General features: G+C 30.7%; 2 protein-coding genes and 1 long non-coding RNA gene across 5 annotated transcripts; 2 read left to right on the forward strand and 1 right to left on the reverse strand.

The window, feature by feature from the left end:
• Positions 1–712: 712 nt before the first annotated feature.
• Positions 713–11,240, reverse strand: LOC123273223 (phosphatidylinositol 3,4,5-trisphosphate 3-phosphatase and dual-specificity protein phosphatase PTEN). The gene is made up of 8 exons (XM_044740563.1): positions 10,922–11,240; positions 7,592–8,060; positions 7,283–7,484; positions 6,166–6,720; positions 5,928–6,094; positions 5,567–5,851; positions 5,028–5,193; positions 713–1,736 (listed from the first exon to the last, which is right to left on the reverse strand). The coding sequence occupies exons 2-8, from the start codon at positions 7,763–7,765 to the stop codon at positions 1,669–1,671; spliced, it is 1,617 nt and encodes a 538-aa protein (XP_044596498.1). The 5' UTR covers positions 7,766–8,060; positions 10,922–11,240; the 3' UTR covers positions 713–1,668.
• LOC123273288 lies at positions 8,945–13,591 on the forward strand. 3 transcript variants are annotated; one of them, XR_006511291.1, is made up of 4 exons: positions 8,945–10,360; positions 13,036–13,278; positions 13,350–13,467; positions 13,553–13,591. It is a non-coding gene; the product is annotated as an uncharacterized LOC123273288 (long non-coding RNA). The 3 variants fall into 3 exon arrangements; XR_006511290.1 differs by having other exon boundaries at positions 8,945–9,853; XR_006511292.1 differs by having other exon boundaries at positions 9,541–9,604.
• A 136-nt stretch (positions 13,592–13,727) lies between these two features.
• On the forward strand, positions 13,728–17,941 carry LOC123273218 (eukaryotic translation initiation factor 2A). Its single transcript, XM_044740557.1, has 5 exons — positions 13,728–13,869; positions 14,141–14,404; positions 14,485–14,584; positions 16,213–17,455; positions 17,541–17,941. Exons 1-5 carry the CDS (start codon positions 13,776–13,778, stop codon positions 17,664–17,666), a joined length of 1,827 nt encoding a protein of 608 aa, XP_044596492.1. The 5' UTR covers positions 13,728–13,775; the 3' UTR covers positions 17,667–17,941.
• The last annotated feature ends 176 nt before the right edge of the window (positions 17,942–18,117 follow it).

Genomic DNA, 18,117 nt, shown 5'->3' on the forward strand with positions numbered 1-18,117 from the left:
AAAATAAATAAAAGAAAAAAATAATCATTATATTTTTTTCACTTTATTGAATAAAAATCGAACTTTTTTTTTTTAACTACAGAGCTAATATTACGGACGAGATAGTTAAAAATTCTTAAGGATTTTTAAAAAGCGAATATTTTATTTTTTTCTTTTAATATATATATACATATATATATATATATATATATATATATATATATATATATATATATATATATATATATACCTACTTAAGAATGTTTTATTTGAGATTCATCTCACAATTGTATAGAATTATTTTTCTTACTTATTTTATTGTTGTAATTATTATTCATATTATTTTTTTTGATTAAACATTTATATATTTTCCTACTATTATCTTGCATCCGTTTATCATTACGAAATGCCAGGAAGGTACGTACGCGAATGTACAATAATATATAGCCTCGCACACCGTAAAATAACATTTGTTTTAATTAATTAATTAATTAATTATTACTCATTTCATTAAATCATACAAATACGAGCCAATTAAATATTTCAACAGTTGCTTAATAAATTAATTTCGACTTCAAAAATTATCATTATTAACATTATAATTATAATAGCATTTTTTATGAATAGGACCGCACTATTACAATAAAAATGCTAATTATGGTGCAAAATATAAATATAAATAAATAAATTTATTTAAATAATCTAATATTTTTATTTGCACCGTTTAATTTTCACTAAATCACAATAATTAATTGAATTATATTATTGACAAACGCAACTGGTGAAAATTTAACGGCTTTCGACAGCAGTATTTCAACAGACACTTTAATTAATTTTTTTATTTACTTAATGATTTTTTATATTGAATATTAAATAAAAATATAAAGGGTTAATCGTTGAGGAATTATTTAATTAATATAAATAAAAAATCGTTTGTCAAAACACTGCTATCTTATGTTGATATTTTATAAATATTAAATTATAATTAGTTAATATTCCACTCATGCAGATACGTTGATCGACATTTAATTAAATAAAAAGTATTTTAAAATTTATTTATTATTTTAAAATACTTTTTAATAATTATTTATACTAATAAATTTTAATTTTACAATACATACACATACAAACAAACTTAACATACAATAATCATACATTTACTCTTTCTCACTGTTAATAGGCACTCTCACGTACGCTCGCAATTTTATTTTCTACGCACAATTATTGACTTATAATTTGTCGCTTATGAAAATAGTCTTACTATTTTATATATTTATATATATAATATATTTATACCGTTAATTTTATCGTCGTATATCAGTAAATATTTTTTAAATATTTATAACCGAAATTCTCATCCTGTCATATTTATTCTCTCCAATATTTACATTAAAAATTTTAATAATAAAAAAATTTACAATAATTTACTAAATTAATTAATTAATAATTGTTACGAATGTAATTTAATATTCAAAAATTAATAGACAAAATAAATAATAAATAACTTAATAGGAGAGAAAATCGTTGGGCGTAATACGACGAATTTAAACAACTATTTTTATTATAAATATAATAATCTATTTTTTAAATTAAATTTCAATTCTTTGATGTATTACAATTATTGCATGATATTTCAAGGTTGGAGGGATGAATAGAGTTGATAATATAGAGCATCAAGTTGTTACGGGCTCACAAAACATCAATTATTCCTCCATCAGATAATAGACGATACCGGCCAACACGTTGATCCATGTCCACTGGATGAGAAGACACACACAGATTTTATAATTATAATTAAATATTTATTATTATTTATCTTTCATTAAATAATCCATTACTTTTAATTACGTGTTCGCTGTGTGTCGTTATACAATGTGTGTAACGCGCAATCATGCAGTGAATATTACATGCCATAAATAAACAACAAAATACCAAGGGAAAAAAAATATATAAATATATAAACATAAGTATTTATATATGTATATTAAATACAATCAATCAATCAATTAATTAATATTTAAGACTCAAACATTTCCGACGTGCGTTACTGACAATTACAATAAAAAAAAAAAAAAAAAAAATGCGTAAAAAAAATTTCTTCAATATTAAGTTAATTATCAATAGTAATAATTTTATTTTTTATTACTATAAAATACGTAAATGTATACATTTATATATTCACAAATATGTAAATATATGAATATATGTCTCTATATATAACAGTATTATCACATTGCAATAAATTTACAAATACAATCCTTTAAATATAAATTTTAATTTGTAAATTTCTAACATTTAGTGTATTATTTTAACTTTAATAAATTTATATTATATATACGGTTATAATTAGGAGCGCGTATCCTCGCTATTTAAAAATTTATAAAGCATGCCTACTCATACATAGAAAGACTTTACACTTAACAAATTTTATAATGTACAGATAAAAAAAAGAAAAAAAAAATTAATTAATTAAATTATACAAAAAAGACTATTAAAAAAAAAGATATATATTTTTTTTCGAATAATAATAATAACTATAACCGATAATTCTTTATTAAATTCGATCGATGTTTTTTTCTTCTGGCAAAATATCTCTCGTCTCGTGTGTACTCGTACGAAACTCTCACACATTCATGGTCCATCCAAATTAATTCTTCCTGGCGCTACGGTAAATAAAGACATTCAACTATCTATTAATTATTGTTATTTTATTATTTATTAATAGTTATTAATGTACAGTGCGCGTCATTGATTCATACCGGTTAAAAATTTTTTGGTAAAATAGAAAAATCAAAATTTCGACATCTGTAAATAAAGAAATCAATAAAAGGAAAATCTTTATAAGCATCAATTTAAACAAAATTGAAAAAATAATGCACTGAAAATAAATAACTCTAAATATCAATCACGATTAAAATAGAAATTAAAAATATCAGTAATTAAAATAATTACACTTTACAAAATAAATAATAGTAAATTTATAATATTAAAAAAAAAAAGACAACAATATAATTGGATAATTTTAAAATTTATCAAATATAAATATAAACATTGAATAAAATAAAATGAACTGAATTCAGACAAGTCAGTAAAAATACATTTGAATATTTATATTTATAAAAATATTGACAGTTATTAACATGCGAACTCTTAAACAATAGACATCTATAAATATAAACTAGCAAATTTAGAAACCCGTAATTTTAGACATCTGTAAATTTTGATTTCTATAAATTCATAAATTAAAATAAGATACAATTAAATATATAATTGCTTGCAATTTATGAGGTTATAAAAAATTAAAACAAAACTTCTATAATGCTCGAGAGCCCTTGACTACAACCCTTGGATGCTTACGGAGTCGTTTCTCCAGAAGGTTGCGGATCAGGCAGCGGCGAAATTCTCCGCGCTCCAAAAAATAACCTAGACAATTCTTAAATAACGAGTGTCGTGTTTATCAGAGTTAGCTACTCATAATGGTTTACGGAGTCGCTTCTCCAGGAGGTCGCGGATCAGGCAGCGGTGAGATTCCCCACGCTCCAAAAAATAACCTAGACAATTTTTAAATAGCGAGTGTCGAGCTTATGAGTAGCTAACTCTGATAAACACGACACTTGTTATAGAGCGGAGAATTTCGCCGCTGCCTGATCTGTAACCTTCTGGAGAACCGACTCCGTAAGCATCCAAAGGTTGTAGTCGAGGGCTCTCGAGCATTATAGAAGTTTTGTTTTAATTTTTTATAACCTCATAAATTGCAAGCAATTATATATTTAATTGTATCTTATTTTAATTTATGAATTTATAGAAATCAAAATTTACAGATGTCTAAAATTACGGGTTTCTAAATTTGCTAGTTTATATTTATAGATGTCTATTGTTTAAGAGTTCGCATGTTAATAACTGTCAATATTTTTATAAATATAAATATTCAAATGTATTTTTACTGACTTGTCTGAATTCAGTTCATTTTATTTTATTCAATGTTTATATTTATATTTGATAAATTTTAAAATTATCCAATTATATTATCTTTTTTTTTTAATATTATAAATTTACTATTATTTATTTTTTAAAGTGTAATTATTTTAATTACTGATATTTTTAATTTCTATTTTAATCGTGATTGATATTTAGAGTTATTTATTTTCAGTGCATTATTTTTTCAATTTTGTTTAAATTGATGCTTATAAAGATTTTCCTTTTATTGATTTCTTTATTTACAGATGTCGAAATTTTGATTTTTCTATTTTACCAAAAAATTTTTAACCGGTATGAATCAATGATGCGCACTGTACGTAATGATAATTTTAATTTAAAAAAATAAATAAATAGAAATAATAAAAACAACAAGACGTTACGGATATATATTCACACGATGACACTTTTCTAATATCTATTTGATCGTTATTAAATATTATCTACTAAATGATCGCGTATTTTATTGTTTCTTAAAACATTATATCTATAATTAAGAAAATTTTTTTTAATGATAATAATAATATTATTATTATTAATAATTTTTTTTTGTGAGAAGTATATAGAGGGATAGCGTGCAAATTTTTAAAGTTAAGTTACATGCTTCCGTATGAGCAAAAACTAAATTCCATTTTGATATCCTGGATTTAAAAAACAAATAAATAAATAAATAAATAAATAGCAAGATGCAATTGTGAAAATATTATAACGAAAAAAGAAAAGTAATAAATAAATAAAGTGGAAAAAAAAAAAAAATGCCATGTGATCTTAGTTATCAAAAAAAAAAGCTGTCGATCGGGATGTACGCGCAAATGCAGACAATCTTTTAGCAATAGAATTAGTCTGAACGTTTAAATCATTTTGTACACGCGAAATAGAACCCTCAATACATGGTTTAAAATCACTATTGTGTCGCTGTGATGGTGGTGGTGGTGGTGGAGGTGGTGGTGGTTGTTGTTGTTCTTGTTGTTGATTATTATGAAGGTGATGTTGATGATTCCGGTCATGTGTTGTACAACTAATACTGTGATTAAGCGTCTGAGTTTTCGCCATCAGAAATACTGAAGACTCACCTGATTCCCATCCATCCTCGTCGCCAGTTGTTTCGCACTCGCTGCTTTCTGTGTCACTCGAATCGCTTGGACTTTCTTGTACATCAGTCCTGGGAGTTATTGCTGGGACTGCTTGCGGTATTCCACTGCCGGGTCCATCCCATGGCCGGTTCATTATTAAATTCACCTGAACAAAAATATTAATTGTTAAAAATTTCGCTTTTACTTATTTTATTAAAAGTTTTTTTCTTAATCTTATCTCGGTATTCAAGGATTGATAAAAAACATTATTAGACTTAACGAAAGTATCAATTTTATCAAGAAATGTGATTATATAGGCTGTAAAAATGCTAATAAAGCATTAAGTATCAGCGAGGTATTTTTTTTTTATTTTTAGTTTATCCAATTTCATAAAAACTTTTGTTTTTTTAAATTAAAACTCTATTAATTTTATCAAATTATTTTGTTTAAGATTCATTACTTGAATTAACAAAAATAAAATCGAATAATTTAATTTGGATAAATATTTTTATTTGTATTTTATTGATATTAAAAAATACCTTGAAATCAGAAGCGAATATTTTATGACTTTTGTCTTTATGTGCATCATCCAAGCCCCACTTATCAATTTCAAGAACCAGAGTCGGTGGCATTGGACCGAGACTTGCCAGCGAGCTGGTTCTCGGCTTTGAGTTAGTATTAACCATCGCTGGAAATTCCATCGTTGTTCCATCACAACTCAATGCTCTTGCGGATCGTTCAAATCGCATCTCTTCGCTGTCGTTATTTGACGACGGACTGTCTCGTACGAAGAATGTGTTAAACCAAAAATGAAATAATTTTTCCTGCAATACACAATTATTAATAATTAAATTAATAAAAAATATAATTATTAAAATAAAAAATAATTTATAAACTTACTTTTCTTTTGGGTTTAGGTTTTTTATTAAAAAATTCTATTCGAATATCACCTGTTATAGAAACAGTATGATTCAATGGAATACAAATTGAAGCGGAACCTTTTTTAACTTCAACAGTATCCGAACTAAATATACGTTTATTACCTTCCGATATCACAAAATGCAAATCTGAAAATAAAAAAATTATATAAATAAAATAATGATAAAATATAAAAATAATAAATATGACAGATACTTACATCCTTGATTACCATTAAAAATGGGAGCTGGATCAAGCATAATTTGCCGTAAAAGAAGCGTGACTGGTTGATAGATAAGATTTTTTTGTACAAGTGAGGCATAGTAGCCAACATACCTCCTCTGGGAGGGTATCGTAACTCCTTTGCTATCAGTAGTCCTTTTCGAACCATAAAATTTTAGAGCCTCCAACGCTGTTGTAAACTGCTGTGTGTGAAGTAAATAGCAGGCAACCATTACACCAGTTCTGCCTTTACCAGCTTTGCAGTGTACCGCAGCGATATTTTTGCAGTCCTGTGACAGCCAGTTGTGGACATCTTCACAGAATGGTTTTATTTGTTCAATGTTGGGCGGATTATGGTCGTCAAACGGAAACTCAGCGACTCTATTTTTAAATTTTTTCGGATCATACGATCTTTCTCTGCAGAGATTATAAATTTTGTAATGATCTTTGTGCTTAGATTCTAAAAATTTAACCACATCATCGATGTGATTTCTATAAACTCCTTCGAGTTTCTCAGCCGGAAAACCCATTGCTATTAAGTTATTCTGTATATCTGTAAATATTTTATTTTATTAATTTCATTAATCTATATTATTAAGAGAATAAGAAAAATTTTGTATCCAGAATAGTCATATGATAAAATCGATTTTTTTTTAATGAAATTTAGTGTCATTGCAAAGGTCTTGATTTGAATTTATGCTTTTCAAGGTTTCATATCATTTCTCACCGATAGTCAATTTATTATGATAAGTATTTAGGCTACATTCAAAAATGTTCTATCTCTAGATACATAATTAAGAAATTACTTTGTATCTTGTGAACTATTGACATTTTTAAAGATACAAGCTCATCTCGACATTGCACTCATCGAGACCTTTCATTTGAGTACCCACATCAATTTTTCATATATTTATATATATATATGAAAAATATATCAAAATGCATGTGGGTACTCAAATGAAAGCTCTTGAGAAGTGTAACATCGGGATGAGCTTATATCTTTAAAAACGCCAATAGTTAAAAAAGTACAGTGCAATTTAACAAAAGTCATTTTTAATTAATTATTTAATAAAGTAAAATTTTCTTTATTTATAGTTTAAAGAAAATCAACATACATGTGAGATCAAGGTCAAAGCCATCTTGAGTAAAACGCTTGCGACGTTTACTCACTAACCCCTTGATAGGGTTAGTCATCTTCATATTACTGATTGTATTGGCCATGCTTGGCTGAGTCCACTCTTCCAGCTCAACAGGAGTCGATCCTACCTCTGAACACTCACTGATTGTTTCACCCAAATTATCTCCACTACCCTTAACCTGTCAATAAAATAATTGTTTAGTTCATATTCAATGAATATTTATAATGAATACAATTAAAATGAAAATGAGCAAGTATTATAAATTATAAATGACAACAAAATTACCTGTGCCCTGCTGGCCACGGCGTCACTCGAGCCCAGTTCTGGTCTTCCTTGTTCCTCCAGACAAACATGGAGGGGTGTTACCGATGCCGATATGTGTTCAGAAATTTTATTATTTAGCCGACTGCTAGAGGGTCTTCTACAGGAAAAGCATATACCCATCAATGCGTAGAGCATAGGTCTTTGAAGTTTCCCATTCTGTTATCCGTCATTCAGGGTCCCCATCTCTTCCAAAAACAGCATTAACTAACAATCTAATATTACGGAAGTTTAGTCTTCTTCTATTCACAGCCTTTGTAGTATTAGATATCTAAATCACCTAGTTATTGATACTCGACGATTAAGACACCATTTCAATAATATACACCAAGTTCTTCTTTTATTTTCAATCTTAATACAAACTAACAGCGTAGATACTCACACTCGTTAACTACGGACGGAGCTCATGGTGTATGACTCAGACCTAGACATTCTGCAATCACAAAAACAATAACAAATTTTATAACAACAATAATTATTTATGTTTAACAATTTAATTTAATTTTATAAATAATATTTAACATAAATTAATATTTCAGAGTATATTTTATAAAAATAATAACTATCTATAAATTTAAAAGGGTATATCAGTAAGCTGACTATCTTCATCAATTTAGTGAGCGTCATACTATCAGTAAAGAGATCCGGAGTATTTCGCGCGACATGCATCGTGACACTCCCACTTTTTTTAACGATAACCGCGATGCCATGCGTCTCTCCCTCTCTCCCACACTTTTGCAAATAAAATATACATAAATACACTGACGTACATGTATATATTATATACACACGTATATATATTTATAGTGATATATACACTCAGTACATTATATCAACACAACGTAACTTCAACAGCTTAGTCTCTATCATCAGGCAGAAAAACCACATGCGCGACCACCGAAGTCCCAGAGTAGAGAGTTAGCACGCCAACGGAGGGCGAAAAAAAAATAGAGTCACGGCCTCGAGTATCGCGATATTTTTTTTTATCGCTGAAATAAATCGTCAAGGTACACACGCGTAATCTCATCTCACACAATACTTTTTTTTATTTATTTTATTGTATACTATACACTTTTTTTTTTTTATCCGTATCCGTCACACCACGAGTACTCTTACTCTCGTATCCAACAAATATTATTTATATTTATATTGATATTGAATGTTAGTATTCAATCAAATTGCATGCATATATACTCATTACATTGTTAAGTTGCCGAGTGACTGGCAAAGGTAAGTCAGACGTATAGAATGAACTGTACGAAACGAATGAATACAGGAGACAGGATAACGCCGGTATGTTTTCTGCTCGGATCCTTCTCTTAGGGATAGGAATCAAGTTTGCAAAGACGCTCCGAGGCATCCACACTTAAGCGATCAGGGAACTCGAGCAATCGCCATTCTTTAGCGCTATACTTCGCTCGCTCACTTTTTACTTCACTTACTTACTTACTTACACTAAAACACATTGCATTAACTTACTTACTTACTTACAATCTTAGTATAAGTATTATATCTGTACAACTTAACAATATAGTACCTTAGTTAATTCTCAATCTACTTCTATCCACAGCACACTCTCTTTTATTCTTGTACTTGCATTAATCACGATCACAATCACGACTACTATTACTATGAGCTAGCTACTATGGGACTATAAAATTATGAACTATGAGTATAACTGCGGTGAGACACTCTCTAGCGAAGGTGCACGAGGAAACTGCACGTACACGCACCAAACCGTGAGCAAGAGTTAAGTTAAATAAAGAGAGAAAAGGAGGGAGAGAGAAACTGAGAGCGAGGTATACACGAGAGTACGTAAAGAAAACGCCAGTCTGTGCTATATATATATATATACATATATATTATATACCTGCACACGTGAAAAAACTCACCGACAATGCATCAGAGCGCCGCAGGTGTGTCTCAGTACGGACAACGTCGAGGTTGGGGGACTTTTCTCGACTTAAAACTTAACTGGTATTAAAATTTTAGATAATTATAAATATTTTAATCACCGAAAATACTGTCCTTCGCATTACAACGTGTCTGTCACTCTCTACACATATCTTGACACCCATTAACGTGAGTAGCTTAGCACACATTAACGCCGTACGTGTGTGAGACTCATACACACATTAATCTAATCGGGTCAGCCAGATTTTCGCACTGCCCGTACACAGTACACTCTACACCGTACAGCACACTTAAATCCAGATGTGTATACACGTAAGTACCTACACACAAATATTAAGTGCTGATGTGTGCGTGAAAGAATCATGAAATCAACGATGCCTAGAACGATATAATTCCCAGACTGCGTTTCGCTAGTCGAGTGCCACTCTCGGCGGTCATGAATACGATCCGAACGGAGTTAAAACAAGGAAACGGGATAGTAACCTGAAAAAATAATATTATTAATAATAATAAGGAGTATCAAGATCAACATTTTAAATAAACTACTCTACTCGATAAAAAATAAAAAATAAAAAAAATATTAAGGACTCAGTAGTCCAACGAAAGAGCTAAAAGTCACGCTCAATTAGCGGACGGAAGTACTCCTCATAGCGTCCATCTCGGGTCTCGGGTACATGTTTTTTTATCCTCACACACTGTTCTCAAGCTCTGCTCGTGCTCTAATGTTTGCTTTACTACTTACTACAAGTAAAGTACAAGTACTTTGATTCGCGTTTACGTTATTTCGCTCACGAGGAAATCAGAGTTTACTCCGCTGGTGTTAGTAAACTTTTAATTATTTAGATTTTAGCATTATACTCGTTGATAATTATTCTCGATCATGCGAATACATGTAGAAGCTTTTACCTCAACTCATATCTGCTTGTTTTTTTATTTCACGGGGGTTAAAGAAACTAGCGCGAACACCATGTTCTCATTTCACGTACAGCTTTGTTTTCTCACTCGCTCTCTCGCTCACCCGCTAACTCCGTCGCGTAGCCCCTTTCTTTTTGTAATAAATACACACATATATATATATATAATAAATACACACAGTTACACATATATTTTTTTATGTATATAGGTAGGTATGTGTAGTAGATGGATGGATGGATGGATATGTATATATGTGCTGGTGATCTGAGGGAACAAGAACAGTTGGATTATATATGTATAATGTATAATTTATATTATTTTCTTTTGAATAGTTAAACTTACTTGATATATTTTTATGATTATGATGGAAATTTTACTTACACAGGAACAAGTTCTGGGTTTAATTCTAAATTTAATGAAATGATAAAAGTAAAAATTAAAATTAAAATTAAAGTGTGTATATACCTTCAAACATAAGCACATTTATTCTGGTGTATTTTATCCTTTTTCCAGAGTGAAGTATTTTTTTAATTCTAACCAACTCCGCAAGATCCCAACTCACGTTCCCACTTGCAATGTATTGGTGTGAGTGAGTTTTATGATTTTAAGGCTCAGCGGATCACAACATCACGGCACCAATTCAGTTATTTTTTTAATATCCTCACAAACTTATTTACGCGGCAATGTGTCAGAAATTACGATTAACGATCCGTGGTGATGAAAATTTTAATAATTGCGAATTTAAGTCTGAGAACACCACCGGCCCTATGGCATATACAAGGGAGCAGGGTACCCAGACTTTCTTTTCGGCGCGTAGCCGACCTGTGGCGCTAAAGTCGCCCAAAGTCACCGCGATTAATTCAAATTATAAAAATTAAATGAAAATTTTTTTTTCAAATCTCGTTTATTGAGAATTATAAAATTATTATCATTTAACAAAATTATAAGTTAGAATACAAAATTCAAGTAAATTTTATGAAGTGAAATTTTCATCATAAAATTAGTTTAGATAAATTAACATACATGTTATATTAGGGTGTCTGTTATTTACCAATTTGGTTTTTGACTTTGCAGTGCCCATTAGATTTTTAATTCGTGACCTAATAAAAAATATCAGACCCATATAAGCCCTTAATATTGATATTGAACCGTGCCACAAAGAAGATACATTTCTCATTTAAATAACATGGGGTTTTGGCACGTTTTACAATTAATTTTTTTTGTTTCTATGTATAGAATGTTCAATTTTCTACAAAAATACTTGTTTGCCATTGCCATGTATGGATTGGCATAGAAACAAAAAAATTAATTGTAAAACGTGCCAAAACCCAAAATTATTTAAATCGGAAATGTATCGTCTTTGTGGCACGGTTTAATATCAATATTAAGGGCTTATATGGGTCTGATATTTTTTATTAGATCACGAACTAAAAATCTTAGGGGCGCTGCAAAATCAAAAACCAAATTGGTAAATAACGGACACCCTAATATTATATATACTTTCAATAGTAATGTTGTGATTAAATCACTCAGGTAATCCGTCATCGGCATTGAATAATTATCTTTCTTATTCTAAATTGCGCTATCAAATGTATTGCAACTTAAAATCGTCACCAAGCTTATTAAAATTATTCCCCAAATATTTAAATTAACATAAACATTGACTGAATTTTACGTAGTAATATTCATGAAATATTAAATTAGTTTAGATAAATTAACATATATTTTTATCGTAATATTGTGATTAAATCACTCAGGTAATCACACTCAGTCATCAGCATAAAATTATCTTTCTCATTCTAAAAGAGTGCAATTATACGTATTGCAACTGAAAATCATCATAAAACTTATTAAAATTATTCCACAAATATTGAAATTAACATAAACATGACTAAATTTCAAGTAGTATTCATGAAACATAAAAACTGTGATAAAATTCTTCGTAGTCTTTATTAATTTTTATAAAAATAATAGAAAAAAATTTTCATTCTGTTGTTTAATTTCAAAAGTCGCCTATCGGCGACGAGTCGCCTTCAATAACATTTTAGTCGCCGAGCCTTGTTAAAAGTAGCCTAAATGGCGATAAGTCGCCGCATCTGGCAACCCTGCAAGGGAGGGCAACGGCTTTGTCCTGTTGCGGCTTCAATGCCAGACAACTGCCGCTTCACATAATGGCGGCGCCACTTCCTGAGGCGAGAGTTTCCTGCGCAGAAATTTATTTGCGCAAGCGCCAAGACGGCGCTAAAGTAGCTCCGGGAAAATTTGATGGGTTTTTAGTGAAGAAATGGAGTGCAAATTAATAAAAAAAAAAAAAAAAACTTTAAAATATTTAATATTTATTTTATTTACAATCAAATAATATTTAAAAAATAAATAAATGATATATAAAAGAAGATATTTTTTTTTAAATAATCAAAAGTAAGACTTTTAAAAATCTTAAAAATATATTTTTTATAAAAAAAGAAAGGTTATGAGCAAAGTAAATTTTTTCAAAGAAATATTTGAACAATTATAAAAAATAAATTTTTTTTTTTTAATTAATTAATTTAAGGTAACATTTCATATTCTTTCTTCTTCAGAATACATCAGAAATATGCTCGCGAAACATAACACGCATGGCAGCCAAGGACACGAATGCCGAGCTTGAATTTTACCATTGGTTAGCTAGCAAACGCCATGCTGCTTGCGATTATTAACATCTGTTTTGATTCCATTGAGTTATTTCTTTTCTGGCTCAAACTACACGCCCACATATCTTCAGCGTGTTACCCTTAACAGTTATTTCAATATGAATTATTTTGGAGTACTTATTTTAATTTTAAGTACGAAGCTTTAATTAGGATATTTTTTCATTGAGAAAGTTTGATTTTTTCATTAAAATAATGTGGTGTAGGCCAAATTTTTTTTTGGAGGAAGAAGAAGAGCAACCGGCGTACGACAAAGGTGAGCTGAGGGTAGAATTAATAGAAGCTACGATTATTTCCGAAAAAATATTTACAAAATGGCGGACAGTGAGTTTAAAAAATTTATTATTAATGTTTTTGTTGGTTAATTAATTATTTTTATTTAATTATTGTTAATAAAATTTTTTTACAGCAAAAAATATAAAATTCAGCTGACAGTTGTTAATTTTTATAACAAACTAGGATAAAAAAATGTGCTTATAATTTTTTTTAATTTCTACATGTCAAATTTATTAATCATAAAACTGAAATTATATTACTTTAAATTAACGCGCTTGTCGCAATTGAAACTCGCCCGAAAATAACCGGACTCATCCGACACTCGATAAACACCCATACAAACTCATCTGCCACGGATGTGTAACATCCCGGGATCCCGCATGGCGAGTGGCGAGCTGGCTACCAGAGGGCCAACAGGGAAAATGGCCGTGAATATTCCTTGTGTTGCTGGTAAGTATTTTACATAAAATTTTTAATAATTAACACTTCTTTGATCCTAAGTATTTTATTAAATAATCCTCTCCAAACCTGCCCTCACTATTTTTCCAAAAAATTCCCCCCCCCCCCCCGAGCCTCACACAAATTAGTCACTGATAGGTTAAAATTGTCGAAAAATATCAACACGTTAGTGTGTCGTGTATATTTAATTAATATAACTGTAACGCCTGATATTTTGATAATGTCCACGATGACGGTGTAATAATGAAATGATTATTTTCAGTGAGAGGATCCACCGGCATCAGCGTGAGCTATGGCCCTCCGAGGTACGAGGAAGTGTCTTCCTTCGTCAAAGACGACGGAAGGAATTGTAAGTGTATGACATTCAGTCCAGATGGAAAATATTTCGCCTGGATCTCTGGACCCACTGTTAAAATAGTGTCGTGCAGTACTTGGGCTGTCGTTGCTGTCATTGAAAAGCCCAAAGTATGTGCTCTCCAATTTTCAACACTCGGGACCTATTTAATGACATGGGAGCCTTTCATCGGTAAATTTTTTTATTAAAAATTATTTTATTTTTTTACAAATTCATTAATAATTTTTTTTTTTTTTTAATTATTTTATTAGTATCAGCAGCTAATCCTCAAGGTAACCCTCAGCTCCACATTTGGAAGTCGGAAAACGGCGAGCATGTCCAAAGTTTTACTCAAAAACGTCAAATTGATTGGTGAATATTTTTTAAATTTATGGTTTTTTTTTTTTAATTTTTTTAATAATTTTTATAAAAAATAAATTATGGCAAAAAAATATTAAAAATGCAATTTTTTAAAAATAATTTTTCGGAAAAAATTTGTTAAATTATATAATTTATATTGTAAATATTCTGATTTATATTTTGAACTATTCTTTAAAATATTCATCTTTTAATTTTGAATCTATTTTTGTATTAAGTAAGAGTTAGTGCCCGTTATTATAAATTCACTTATAACTTTTTCTTTTATTCTACTTGTTAAAATTACAATTATTATTTATTTATTTATTTATTCAATTTAAATGCCAAGGCAAGAGCCAAATGGCAAAATTATACATAGTGTGATTAATTAAAGTACATGTAAAACTATAAACATAATCATCATCTAAAAATAAAAAAAAAAATTATAAACCACCATGAAAACCACTCATGGATTTGAGCAATAAAGTTTTGTACATATCAGTTTATCTATAAATTATGTAGAGTGAATGCAGTCTTTGGTTACTATGTATCTCTGAGTTCAAGGTCGTAGAAGAATTCAAATGCTTTGGATTTAAATGCCTCAATGCTAATTGAATTTATAACATCCAATGGTATTTCACGCCAAAGGCGTATTGATGATATTAAGAAAGAGTGTTCATATACTGCTGTTGAGAAGTTTGGAAAGCTAAACGAGACATTGTTATACTTTGAAGCCAGCCTTTCCGAGCGTCTTATATCTTGTGGTTCCTCAACAAAGAGACACCTCAAAAAATTTGGTTCACCAGAACTGAACAGTTTATACAGGAAACAAGCTAGGAGATACAATCTTTTTGATTTTATTGAGAGCCATTTTAAGGAGCGACGATAAGGAGTGATATGGTCATCACGCTTCAGATCGAAAATGAACCTGATGCCGTTGTTCATCAATCGCTGTAATTTATAGTCTAATCTTTTAGAGTTATCTATCAATACCAATGAGCAATAATCAATTATTGGAATAATTAAAGCCGTGATAAGTAATTTGCGGTAGATAGTATGTTCTTCCTATGTTTGAGGCTGTTAAGTGTACCGTAGACCTTACGCGAGGTATGAGCCACATGAACATCCCAGGAGAGATTGTTTGTTATATGCACCCCAAGATGTTTAGTTGAATTAACATATGGAATGACATTTCCATTTACAGTGATTTGAGGAAGATCAAAGTCATCTAGCCATTTCAATTTCCTGCTGCTACCCAATATCATAACCTTAGTTTTTTGAAGATTTAGTTCAAGACCAACATCTTTAGCCCAATCAGCCACAGCCTGAGCATCCATATTAATTTTGTAAGCTGCTTCATTTAGTTGAAAACATTTGAAGTGATAGTAAGCATATTTATCATCTGCAAAGAGACCATATTTTGAGTACTTCATCCTTTATCCTTCATCCTAGTATTAGATAAATTAAATACTAAACTCTTACGTGTACTTTAAATAAACTATCATTGTATATGTTCGCTATTAGGCCAATGCCTTGGCATCACAATATTTTTTAAATAAATAAAATTAAAAAGTGGTCAAGCGACTGCTAACTTTAATCTCATAAAAAAGGAAAGAAAATAACTAAAATAATATTAATTACAGGGAGCCCCAGTGGTCAGACAACGAAAAAATCTGTGCGATCCTGATCAACACGGACATAGTAATCTACGAGAACGCAGATTTCGGAAAAGTCGTTCATCGTATAAACGTCACCAAAGCCGGAAGATTTAAAGTAGCGCCTGGGAATGCTCCGTACTACATTGTAATCTACACGCCAGGTAAAACGGGACAGCCGTCGTTGGCCCGACTGTTCGAATACCCGAAACTGGACAGCGCACAATCCTTGGCGACCAAGAGTTTCTTTCAGTCCGACAGAGTGGACTTTTACTGGAACTCGAAGGGAACCAGTGTGTTGATCATGACAAGCATGGACATCGACAAGACCGGAGCTTCGTATTACGGTAAGCAGACACTACACTACCTCAGTACGAAGGGAGACACGGCGATAGTAACTCTAGGCGAAGAAGGTCCAATCCACGATTTGTCATGGTCACCAAAGGGCAACGAGTTTGCGGTAATTTATGGTTTTATGCCGTCCAAAGCCACCCTGTTCAACTTGAAGTGTAATCCGGTTTTTGAGTTCGGGAAGAAACATCGTAATTGCATTTATTATAATCCTCATGGTAATATTTTATTGCTCGGCGGGTTTGGAAATTTACGAGGAGGCATTGAGCTCTGGGACATGAATCAGAGGAAATTAATTGCTCAAGCTGACGCGGCAGATACTACTTTGCTCCACTGGTCGCCGGACGGTCAGCATTTCATGACTGCTACCACTGCTCCAAGGTTGCGTATGGCTAATGGGTTTAAAATCTGGCACTATTCCGGGACTCTGCTGTATGAGAGACCGTGGAACAAGCAGGAAGAACTCTGGGAAGTCCTCTGGCAGCGATTTTCAGTAAATTCATTCCCGGAACAGGAAATTAGTTACAAGGCTGTTGAGGGTATTGCGCCCAGTGCTCCTCAGGCTTCCAAGCAAGTCTACAGACCTCCTTCGGCCCGTGGTCGCACGATAAACTTCAAACTGCATGACGACATCGACGACAACGACCCCACGAGGAAAAACGCCGGTAATGCACCGTCAAAAACCGCGCTTAAGGCCAAAAAGAAGCGCGAGGCTAAGAAAGCCAAGAAAGAGTTGGAAGCTAACGCGCAGAAAAATAATTCTAACGGACAAGAAAATGATTCAGCGCCCAATCCCACGCCGAAACCCAAACCTACGACACCTGATCCTGATCTCACTGACGATCCTGAGAAAAATAAAAAAATTAAATTTATTAAAAATGTAAGTACAATTTTTAATTAGTTTGTTTTTTTTTTTATTTTTTTTGGAGTAATTTTAATTTTTATTTTAATTTTTTTTTTTACAGAAACTGAAGACTATAAATAAATTAAAAGAGTTGCAAGCTACTGGTAAACGATTAGAAAAAAATCAAGTTGAGAAAATAAATAAAGAAGAAGAACTCCAGCTTGAGCTTGCTGAGCTCACGTTATGATCTAAAGTTATCCTCCCATTAATAATTGTATAATTAAGTCTATGAACTGTAACACTCTGATCTCGAAATTACTTCCAAAATGTTAAATTAATATCAGTGTTATCAAGAAAAAAAAAGTACAGATTGTTTGTAACGATAGCGTAATATTTATGGACTAATTGAGACTGCTTATTATCACAAATGAGTTAAATTAATATTGTACGTGTACAAAACTGTAAAATTATAAACAAAATCTACTGCATAATAAATACTTGGGATAAGGTGCTAGATATTTACTTTCAATTGTTTCATTATTTACTCCACTTTCCAGTTTTAAAAACTTTTGTTATAAAAACTCTTCATTTTTAAAAATGTAAATTATAGAAGTGTAAGTGAATAATAATAAGTGAATTTATTTTCTTTAATGTTTATTCATGATTAATAATAACTTTATCTGACTCATGTGTCTGCA

Source organism: Cotesia glomerata, linkage group LG10 (genome assembly GCF_020080835.1).
Source record: "Cotesia glomerata isolate CgM1 linkage group LG10, MPM_Cglom_v2.3, whole genome shotgun sequence".
NCBI classification, from domain to species: Eukaryota; Metazoa; Arthropoda; class Insecta; order Hymenoptera; family Braconidae; genus Cotesia; species Cotesia glomerata.

Coding starts and splice junctions, on each gene's coding strand:
- LOC123273218 (XM_044740557.1), top strand. CDS start 13,776: ATGTGTAACATCCCGGGATCCCGCATGGCGAGTGGCGAGCTGGCTACC. Junction 14,405..14,484: donor GACATGGGAGCCTTTCATCG/GTAAATTTTTTT, acceptor TTATTTTATTAG/TATCAGCAGCTAATCCTCAA. Junction 17,456..17,540: donor AAATTAAATTTATTAAAAAT/GTAAGTACAATT, acceptor TTTTTTTTACAG/AAACTGAAGACTATAAATAA.
- LOC123273223 (XM_044740563.1), bottom strand. CDS start 7,765: ATGCTCTACGCATTGATGGGTATATGCTTTTCCTGTAGAAGACCCTCT. Junction 6,721..7,282: donor CTTTGACCTTGATCTCACAT/GTATGTTGATTT, acceptor AAATATTTACAG/ATATACAGAATAACTTAATA. Junction 1,737..5,027: donor CGAGGATGGATGGGAATCAG/GTGAGTCTTCAG, acceptor CTTCTCATCCAG/TGGACATGGATCAACGTGTT.